The 11461-nt window shown below is 32.5% G+C and overlaps 1 protein-coding gene across 6 annotated transcripts in view; it reads left to right on the forward strand.

Moving 5' to 3' along the window:
* LOC134725905 (myosin heavy chain, striated muscle-like) overlaps positions 1-9766 on the forward strand; it is a 29382-nt gene extending 19616 nt beyond the window's left edge. For 4 of the 6 annotated variants that reach the window (XM_063590183.1, XM_063590182.1, XM_063590181.1 and 1 more), the window contains 13 exons: positions 297-383; positions 803-969; positions 1577-1655; positions 1878-2123; positions 2374-2570; positions 3147-3279; positions 3814-4030; positions 4437-4677; positions 4887-5079; positions 5528-6028; positions 6288-6488; positions 6993-7154; positions 9361-9766. In XM_063590183.1, the coding sequence (XP_063446253.1) occupies positions 297-383; positions 803-969; positions 1577-1655; positions 1878-2123; positions 2374-2570; positions 3147-3279; positions 3814-4030; positions 4437-4677; positions 4887-5079; positions 5528-6028; positions 6288-6488; positions 6993-7154; positions 9361-9480 (2544 nt within the window). In that variant the 3' untranslated portion in view covers positions 9481-9766. Of the gene's footprint in view, positions 1-296; positions 384-802; positions 970-1576; positions 1656-1877; positions 2124-2373; positions 2571-3146; positions 3280-3813; positions 4031-4436; positions 4678-4886; positions 5080-5527; positions 6029-6287; positions 6489-6992; positions 7155-7429; positions 7453-9360 lie in introns of all 6 variants that reach the window. The other 2 variants (XM_063590184.1, XM_063590185.1) reach the window with 2 other exon arrangements.
* Positions 9767-11461: the final 1695 nt, after the last annotated feature.

Genomic DNA, 11461 nt, shown 5'->3' on the forward strand with positions numbered 1-11461 from the left:
TGCTGGTTTTGTTTATAATCATTTATTGTATCAATTGAAAAAAAAGTGCAATTGTTGAATACATTTTTATGTTATTTGGTATCTAATGTTTAGTTATATATTTTTGACGGTTTATAAACATTAATTGTATCATTTAACAAAAGTGCAATTGTTTGAAAAAAAGGTTAATAGTAAATTAAATTATTGTGCTATTGTATCTAATGGTTAGTTGTATATTCTTGACAATTTATACTTTGCCGAATTAACCTGTAAATGTTTTGTAACATGAATTTAAGTACTCACCTTAATTTTCAAAGGTTGACAAACAACGTGCAGAAATTGCCCGTGAGTTGGAGGACCTGAGCGAAAGACTTGACGAAGCTGGTGGTGCTACAAGTGCACAGGTATAGTGCTTATTATTCTTACATAACCTATTCTCTAAATTGATTTGGATCTGCAACAGTTAAATTATTTGTATTTGAGTATGTAATTTAATTCATAATACTTAGACAAATCATTCAAAGTCTGAATTTGTAATATTTGTAAACTTAGTATTGTTGTTGTGGTAGTGTTTTGTTATGTACATGCAAGGATTTGTATAGTTAAACTAACTATACAAATCCTTGGTACATGCAAGATAGTTTGTTTTGTGCCCCTTGATCATTTCAGAGGAAAATTATCGGTTAATCTTGTGTATCTATAAAGTACGTGCTACTGTATTTATTCCTCAATTTTAAAACACTGATCGTAAGAACTGCGAATTTATATCACCCCTCATCGTAATACAAACTCAGAAGTTCATATGTATGTTAACATATTTTAGCTTGAATTGAACAAAAAGAGAGAACAGGAACTTTTGAAATTACGCCGTGACTTAGAGGAAACCACTCTCCAACATGAGGCCCAAGTATCTTCCCTCCGTAAGAAACAACAAGACGCTGCTAATGAAATGGCTGACCAGATCGACCAACTTCAGAAGGCCAAATCCAAGTAAGTACTAGTAACCAATAATGGTTTCACCTTTTCAAAACATGTGTGAATACTGTGGACCATACCCTATACAAATTAGACACTCCTATATTCGATTTGCCTTATGTTACGTTTCCATGCTTTTACAACTGCTTCCACGTTTAAATGTAGCATATGACGATGTAAGCCATTTATTTTATAAATCTTATTAGGAAAAGAAAAGTAATCTTTATTTAGAATCTTGGTTTTCAAACATACAAATTAACATAGAACAAGAAAATGAAAAGTAAACATTGTTGATCATTCCTTTTACAAATCTTAATAGAAAGCAATTCAATTATTAACAAAAAGTAAAGTTTGTCACAAGAAATTTTAACAGGCAATTGGTCCACAGCTGTAAGCTTAGAATACCCTACTCCTAGTTATATATACTTTATAGAATAATTAGTAAACCTAGCAGTAACATTACCTTGTTAGTTAATAGAACTATCAATATTATAACCTGTTTTTTACCTATATATATATTAAATCATCCTAGACAATAAAGAATTATCTATGCATTTTGCTACCCATTTGATTGTTATTCCTGTGTGATTTTCCTCATGTGTGTTTTCCTTCCTCTATATAGAACTGAAAAGGAGAGACAGCAATTCAAGAGTGAATGTGATGATCTCCAGTCTCAACTTCAACACATTAGTAAAAACAAGGTAATAAAGACGTAGAATGTCCTAGCTTTTAACTAAACTTTATCATTCAATAAGTTGATTTACAAATACTCAAAATGGAAAATTAAGGTTACAGAGATATCTTTAAATAAAACGATGTTAATAAACATAGTATTATAATATTAAATTTGATGAAAAGTATTTAAAAGCGTTTCTTGATTCATTCTGTGAAGGGATTACATTTTATTTATTTTTTGGTAATAGGGTGTTTCAGAAAAGATGGCCAAATCACTTGAAAACACAATTGCTGAACTCCAACATAAATGCGATGATTCCAATAGGAGCGTTAACGACTTGAACACACAGAAAGCCAAGATGCAGGCTGAAAATGCCAACATTATCCAGCAGTTAGAGGACGTTGAACATCAGTGCAGTGCTATTTCCAAGGAAAGAAATGCTATGCAATCACAACTTGATGAAATGAGGGCAGCCTTAGAGGAAGAAACCCGAGTAATTATTTTCAAGTTTTTGTTTATCTGTTTAAACCAATTAATCAGTAACCGTAGAATTCATTACAAAAAAAGTATCAGTATGTTAAATCTTCTCTTCTCAAATCTTCTATTCCAAAATCTTTTATTAATTCTGGTTCAGTGAAAAAATCCAAACCGAATGCATCTTTTACTTTGCCTTTAAGAAACTCCTGAAAACTTTTATACATCAAAACTAAGAATCATGTGTTGAAATTGCTTAAATTTCACAGGCACGCCAGAAACTTCAGGGTGACATCAGGAATCTGAACTCAGATTTGGATGGCTTGAGGGAATCTAACGAGGAAGAGCAAGAGGCAAAGGCAGAACTCCAGCGTCAATTGTCAAAGGCCAACAATGAGGCTCAACAATGGAGAGTCAAATATGAAAGTGAAGGCGCAAACAAAGCTGAGGAACTTGAAGAAGCTAGGTAAGTTTTCTATTGATTAACATTGCCATGTAAGCGAGAGGTTTGGCTATCTATAAAACTAGGTAAATCAACTTCAGTGTTTATGTAGCAATACACAGGTAGAAGTTAAGTTTCGCATTATGGCAATGTTGATTTTTTTAAATATGAAAGTTTTTGTAAAATAAAATTGTTTTTTAGATAATTGAAAAATAATATAGCCTTTTTTTGTTGTATAATATACTATGCACGTCGTCTAGGAGACTATACATGCTTTCTGCCAAAAGAAAAAAATGTTTTGTTTCTCTGCAAAGAGAATTTGTTGATGTGTTTACAAAAGCTGTTGTGGTATATTCTCATTACTACAAAGGGATTCTGTTGTGTTTTCCAACGGTTACAAGTGCTATCGTAACATCGACACAAGCTTTGATGTGAGAAAGTTGGTGTGATTTAAACACTGTTTAGACCCTGGCTGTTTTGGTTTAAATTGTTTCAGTTTTTCATTTGAAGCAATAAAGTTGTATGGTAAGAACCGTGGGAAAAGGACATTATGCAATAAATTATGGTTGAAATGAGGTTTTATTTTATGTAAATTTTCAGACGTAAACTACAAGCCAAACTTCAAGAAGCTGAACAGAACGCCGAGGCCGCAAATGCTAAAGTGAGCTCACTCGAAAAAGCAAAGAACAGGCTGACAGGTGAACTTGAGGACTTAGGAATTGATGTCGAACGAGTAAGTTCATATTTTGACTAGTTTACCTATTATGACTGTTTTGTTCACGCATCGTTGTAAATATAACGGGATTAGATGCGACTGTCATAGAAGTGAAAGGGTTAGCGCTTTCAAAATTCGGTTTGATAATGCCTGTACCAAATACAGGAATATGACAGTTGTAATCCATTCGTTTGATGTGTTTTCTCATTTGATTTTGCAATTTGATTAGGAACTTTCCGTTTTGAATTTCCCTCGGAGTTCAGTATTTTTGTTTTGGATTCGTGCAATTTGTAACAACTGTGTATTGAAACAGTCACTTATTCATATAAAATGGATTTTGCATGGTGGACATACAATTTAATATTTGATTAAGAACTCTTTTATTGATATTCATAATTCTTGCTTTATGTTCTTCGTAGGGTTTTGGTAGGTATTGTTGATGTCTTTTCGTCGTTCATCGTGTTTTTTTTTTCATTGCTTTGTTACTGTTATCTTCGAGTTCGGAGTTTCCGCATTTTTTTGTAAGACTAACATATTGTGTTACTCTTTTAGGCCAATGCTAATGCTAATTCCCTTGAGAAGAAACAACGTGCTTTCGACAAAACCATCCAAGAATGGCAAGCCAAGGTTACTGACCTTCAGTCTGAACTTGAGAATGCACAAAAGGAAGCAAGAAGCTATTCTGCCGAACTTTTCAGATGTAAAGCTCAATATGAAGAATCTCAAGATTCAGTTGAGGCTCTGAGAAGGGAAAATAAGAACCTTGCTGGTAAGTCTAATATGAAATATCTTACAGCTTTTCTAGTGAGTGAAATATTCATTAAGTTATACCCTTGCTAGTGAGGCAAATGTTAAATATGGTAGAACCTTGCTGAAAAGTCAAATATTTAATTTCTTTAAAACTTGCTAGCGAGTGAAATATTAATTATGTTAAAATCTTGCTAGCGAGTCTATTATTGTATATCATCGAACCTTGCTAATGATTCAAATATTAAAAAAAAAACCTTGCTGGTAGGTCATATATTAAATATGATTTAGTGAATACAAGCTTTATAAATTGTACAACTTACCGTTTTAAACAGAACAGGGAATGTCACAAGGCATTTACAATGTACTAGTAATTTTACGTTATCATTTTTCCATTACATGTGCAATATTTAATTGTTTTATTACAGAGGAAATCCACGAGCTTACAGAACAATTAAGCGAAGGTGGCCGAAGTGTTCATGAGGTCGAGAAAATCAAGAGACGTCTTGAGATGGAGAAGGAAGAACTTCAAGCTGCTCTGGAGGAGGCTGAATCTGCCTTGGAACAGGAGGAGGCTAAAGTTATGCGTGGACAACTCGAAATTTCTAATGTTCGAAGTGAGATCGAAAGAAGACTACAAGAAAAAGATGAGGAATTTGATAACACACGGTACATAATCTCTAATCATTAGTAAAATATCGTGATTTAAGATGGAAGCAAACAATTCAATTTAAAAAAAAAAGAAAGGGGAAAAATAAAGGGATGTAATAGTTAATATATTTTATGTTAATACTAAAGCTTACAAAAAATTAAACACCAAAACAAAAACCACCTCCTTGAAACGAAGCCATCCTAAATATATTCTTTTAAACTTTTAGTCGTAACCACCAAAGAGCTCTTGATTCCATGCAAGCAAGTCTTGAAGCTGAGGCAAAGGGCAAATGTGAGGCAATGAGGATCAAGAAAAAATTGGAACAAGACATAAACGAACTTGAAATCGCATTGGATTCTTCCAATCGTGCTAAGGCAGAACTTGAAAAGAACATCAAGAGATACCAACAACAAGTTTCAGTAAGTGTTTAAAAATGGCATATGCCTATATTAACTAAAGTTGTGCCTATCCCTAGTCCAGAAGCTGTTCAGTGGTTGTCTTAAGTTTATCAGAATTTTTCATTTTGGAAATCTTGTTGATGAAACATCTTTGTAAGTGTTGGTATTATACAAAACTTTTAAGCTAGATTTACAGATTAACATATTGAATTGAGACCCACCTTTTGTTGATGACTATATGTCAATCTCCTGATGCAGACCTTTTTGGTCGATGCTGTCCAATTGACGATTACACCAAATCGCCTTTAATTCATACGCAATACTGGTACCTTTTTTTTATCTAAACAAAGTGCTTACAAATTTTATTATGTAAACCAGTTTTGATTTAATATTTCAATCTACAACTGAAAGCTTAGTATTGGAAATGTTTAGAGATAGGTATATTCATACTGCCTGTGTTTTGTTATAGGAAATGCAGAGACAGATTGAAGAAGAACAACGCCAGCGTGAAGAAATTCGTGAATCATACAACATGGCCGAGAGAAGATGTAACATGCTTTCTGGTGAGGTAGAGGAACTTCGTACAGCACTTGAACAAGCAGAGCGGGCTAGAAAGGGAGCAGAAAACGAATTATTTGAAGCTAACGATAGAGTAAATGAACTATCTGCTGAAGTCCAATCAGCTCAAAGCTCCAAAAGGAAATTGGAAGGGGATATTCAGGCCATGCAGAGCGACCTCGATGAGATGAACAACGAAGTAAGAAACGCCGACGAACGTGCCAGGAGAGCAAATGATGATTCCACAAGATTGGCAGATGAATTAAGAAGTGAACAAGAACATAGTCAACAGATCGAGAAATTCCGCAAGAGTTTGGAGAGTCAAGTCAAGGATCTCCAGGTCCGACTCGAGGAGGCCGAGGCTCAGGCTCTCAAGGGTGGAAAGAAGATGATTGCCAAGCTGGAACAACGAGTATATATATATTTTTTTTTTCATAATTGCAATTATATTGGCTGTCTTTTGAATTTAATTTTGAAAGTAGTAGAACCAAAATAAACAATTTAATTGTCTAATTGATTAATTGTAATATGACGATTTTTTTTATTTAATATATAACCATTTTAAAAGAATTCAAAGTAGAACTTGATATAAGTAAGCGATTATCATGGTTATCTCGTTAACATTGAGGTAAAATGACATTCTTTTACGTTTAAAATTATTACTTTCAAAGGTACGTGAGTTGGAAGGTGAACTCGACAGTGAACAACGTCGTCATGCTGAGACACAGAAACATATGCGCAAGGCAGATCGCAGACTTAAAGAAATTGCCTTCCAAGCTGATGAGGACCGCAAAAACCAAGAAACTCTCAATGAAATGATAGATAAACTCAACAACAAACTCAAGACCTACAAACGTCAAGTTGAGGAAGCTGTAAGTACTTGTTACTAAAAATAACTTATTTAATATAAAAGTTTTTTGTCTCTTTAAATTGAGTACAGTTTCAAATTTATTGACGTCTTTATACCACAGAATCAGTCACAAAAGATCATTTAAAAAAATTTCTTTAAAAAAAATGGCTTACTTGGTATGCCTACGCATAAATTATGATTCCAAGAAGATTAAAAATAGCATTCAATGTAAAACCGTAGCTCTGTTCGACATCAGACAATTCCTGTACCAATTCAGGAATATGACAGTTGTTTTTCATTCGTTTGATGTGTTTGAGCTTTTGATTTTTCCATTTGATAGGGAGTACGTTTTAAATTTTCCTCTTTGTTCGGGGTTTTGTTTTTTACTTTTCGTTTAGTTCAGGAACTTTTAACAGTTAGGTCTAAAACATAGTAGATTATTCCTTTCAATTGTTGAATATATGCAAAACATACAAAATTATTCTTTTTTTTAAATCGTTTTTGCTTTTTTTTTTACATCTTGTAGGAGGAGATTGCTGCTATTAATCTAGCTAAATACCGAAAGGTTCAACAAGAGCTCGAGGATGCTGAGGAGAGAGCAGACAGTGCTGAAGGTTCTCTTCAGAAACTCCGTGCTAAGAACCGTAGTTCAGTTTCTGTAACTCGTACTAGTTATACTACTAGCACTGTAAGTAGAGTACTTTAGTAAAATATTTGTTTATAATTTCACTTTATAGAATAGAAATAGAAGATAAAAAAATCAAATAATTAGAACTTAAATAAGTTAGATTTTACCATATTTTTAAAGTAATGTTAAGCTTGTGTAACTTACAGCCAAACAGCAGGTTGAAAAGCATTGATAGATCAGACATTTAAGAAGGTATCAATTCGTTGTTAAACCTTTCAAATAGTTAACCTTTTCTGAATTTAAATGAGTACTTATTGTTATATTTCTTTCTGTAGCACGAATAAGCCATTTAAGGCAGGTAGTTATTATTTTGTGTGTTTTGCAGTGGTTTAATTTTTAACAAATCACTCATTACTCCATCATAACAATGTTCATCACATTTGTATCATTCTTCATTTTCATCAAGTTATTAAATTGGCAAAGTACGATAGGCGGTCCAACCAATGATTTTCTAATTTTGATAATCATATATCGATACTTATGACAGTATTGAAGCCAAGTTCGAAATTGACTATTTCCACTTATACCATGAGTAATAGTACTTGATATGTTGGAATATGGCACTTTATGTCGTTTCCGTTCAAATGAATCCTGCTACCAATGGTTTTCAAATTGCAATATATTGTTTATTGATGACAACATGGAGGTCAAGTTCAATATTGACGATTTTATTTTTTACCGTTCAAGAGAAATGGTCCTTGATCTGTTGGAAAATCTAAAATGGCACGTTATGTTGTTTCTGTTCAATTATTTTAAACCACTTGACCAATGCTTTTAAAATTTTACTAAGCTGTATCTGATGGAAATGGATGTCGCATTCGATTTTGAGAATTTTCACATTTGCCGTCCAGTGGTAATGGTTCTTAGATTGAACAATGGCACTTTATGTCGTTTGCCTCCAATTATTACTGATGAACCATTCAACCATTCCTCTTGAACTTAAATTTTCTGTCACTGATGACAAAATAGAGGTCAAGTTTGATATCGAATATTTTCATCATTGCCGTTAAGGAGTTATGGTCCATAATAGATTGGAATTTAGTCATAGAATTGACATGATTTCTTAATAAAACCTTGTTTGCTTTCAATCCAGCCACCATTCTTTGTTTAATCTTGTGGAGGACATGCAATGAGGCAGTCAAAGTATTACTTTTAACATATTTCGTGTTTCTAATGGCATTTTTAACACTGTTTAATTCTTGTGAAAGCTGTTTTAATCTTCTTTACCTAACTTTACATTGTTTATTAGCTAAAGAACCGTCGATCTAACGCTGGTGCTTGACTATCATGGTTCGCAACTAAACAAACACTTTGGTTTATCATCATTTGTTAAGCGTTTTTCAATTATGGTTTATCATTTGCTTGCTTGCCTTCATGCTTATTGATACGCAAGAACTTTTGATATCTGCTTTTTATCATTGGTTTTATCTGGTTATACAATGCAAAAAATAATGTTCTTTAGTGTGCACCAAATTTTTTATGTTATTTCGAATAGACAGAAAAAATATTACAGTCATTTCTTATAATTTAATTCCAAAATCCATTACAAACCGTAGAAAACCATGAAAAAACGTTGATGACGTCACGGTCACATGACAAAACTATGTCTATGGGCTCATTACAAAATAACGTCAGCCAATCAGAAGATGCGTTACATCAAAAATTAATTATTCAAAATTGTATTGTTTATTCAAATATATTGTACGTCACGATGTTCGTGTTTTTTTTTTTATTGTTATCTTGTTAATATTTTGAACGAATGTTCTTAATCTACATTTCTTATTCAAACTTAATGCGACGTCAGCAATCGACAAAGGTAATTTGCTAATTCAACAGAATTATGCTTAACGGCAAAATAATTACGACCTTGGTTTGTTTAGCTACGCGTACGATGCAGCTGCATTACTGAAAAAGACTTGAAAAGATATAGACAATATGGTGCCAAAAAATCCACATGGGATCAATTAACGAAAAAAGGCAAATGTAGTTCACTGTATATTTTTAATGAAGATGTTATGTATCCTGTCAAGTTTATTGTATGTTTCTCGCAATTAAAGACTTAATTATATTACCAGGTTTGTATCTCAGACGTATGTAAGAAAAGTTTCTATGACAACGAACAAGTTTCATTCTGTTTGTTCTAAAACTCGTATTACTTACTTGTATGCTATGTTTTTCTAATAATCATTTTTTTCTCTGTTTTCAGCCAGCTTCAAGTCCGTCATTAAATTCTAGTAATTTGCTATCGCCTAGATCTGCATCTCGTGGAACTAGCCTTTATCGTCGCTCTGTCACTCCTTCTTATGAGGAGGAAAATCATTATTGAATATCTACATGTTAACATCTGACCAGCTACTACACAAGGAACAACAACATTCTTACCCGTGGAGTTGCCAGGATATTGTGGTTCATTGTTGACTATGATTTATTTATTTTATAGGTTTTATAGTTTTAAAATTTAATTTATTGACTGCAGTTTATTTTGGAACTTCATGGAATTATAACATGTATATATTTAATATAGTATGATCCCTCATAAGGATATATGTAACAGATACAACAGTTTCTGTTGTGCAAATTTTTTGAATACATTAAAGCTGTATATGTCAAAATGAATGAGTTTGTTGTATGTCATCTTACTCTGTTAAAAAAGAATGTGTTCTATGCCGGTCTTAATTTAAAAAGAAAAGAGACGCGTTTGTGTATTGAAAAACTGTCATCTTTTACATCCCAATCCAAAAAACGACTAGTCTATGATGACAAAACAGTTAAAATGGTCACAATGCGTTGCAGTATGCTTACAAAAGACCAATGAAATTACAATACAGCAGAAGTAATTGTTGAACTGAAATCTTGGGAATAACATGAAACCATATATGGTACTTACAGTTACGTCATGTTTGCTGGATTTGGTTGAGCACTTTCTGTTTGTTTCCCTTGGATTTGCCTTTGATTTTTCATTTTCCTATTGAAAAAAAAAGAAACATTATAAAGCCGGGCAGCATTGTTACATCTTACAGTATACCAAATCGAAATATAAACAAAAGCAACAGAACTAGTTAACTGGTATTGGAAGTTACTGCTCCACGATTATTATTATTATAATTATCATACTAGTTCGGGTTTTGTCCCAACAAAAGAAAGATACCGACAAAATTGACAGGTTAAAAAAAGACATATTCTTGAAAAAAAGAGAAAAGCATAATATATGCTCAAAATACCAACGTTATTAAGCTACAGAAGATAAAGTGAGAAACAATTCAGGTAAACCACAAAGGAAATTATATATGTCATTTACCAAGTTAATAAACTGGGGAAAAAATAACTGTTGAAATACAGATGTATACTGTTACAGTATGACTATAAAATAGAGTGAATAAGAACTTCATACGGTAATCTATAAATATAAAATTTACAATTTAAAGGGGTCTCGGGCATCAGAACCTTAAGGTACCTAAATACTGACACAATTGTTCAATTTTACATATCAAGGATTATATCCAACTAGATTATGTCAGTTAAGTTTGAAATCCCTTAAAACAATATGTGTATATCGGCAATTTTATATTGGTTAAAAAAGATCCACTACAAAACACCGAACGAAAAAATAAAACAACGTATGCAGACATGATAAGATAGCTGAAAAATGGTAAAGCAACACAAGTGTTAAAAATCAGAAGAAACTGAAGCAAGACAAAGCACATGATAAACCTAAAACCAATAATGAATCTAGACCAACCAAGTTAGAAAGGAAAACAAATAGTAAAAAAAGACAGCATCAGCATGAAAAAGATTCAAGAGTTCTCAAGTACTTAAATGATAAAGCAGGCATTGCTTACTTCAGTTTGCGATAAAAAAAAAAATAATTTAAAAGACAGCCCTCAATCCATTAATGCAAGTAGGGGAATATCGAAGTGGAACATGGATACCATCTATGTATATTCATTACTGTGAAAAGTTTAATCGTTGCATTTATTAAGGCTTAAAGCAAACAATGACAAAGGACAATTTCATAAATAAAACATAAATGTCAACATGAAATAGTTATGATATATAGTAACAATTCCAAGATATAATAGACATTTCCTCCATGTCCGTTACTTAAAATCTTATGCTTCCTGCTATTTTGGTATAAATGTATTTTTAAAGCACTTTAATTAAGGATTTCGTAAATAAGAAATTTGTTATAAAAAAGAAGATATGGTATAATTGCCAATGAGACAACTCTCCACAAGAGATAAGCCAATCATCCAGTTGACTTTTGGATGTCAGTTTTCTTAATGTTTGGTTGATCTCTCATTTGTCAT

Source organism: Mytilus trossulus, chromosome 7 (genome assembly GCF_036588685.1).
Source record: "Mytilus trossulus isolate FHL-02 chromosome 7, PNRI_Mtr1.1.1.hap1, whole genome shotgun sequence".
In the NCBI taxonomy this organism is placed as follows: Eukaryota; Metazoa; Mollusca; class Bivalvia; order Mytilida; family Mytilidae; genus Mytilus; species Mytilus trossulus.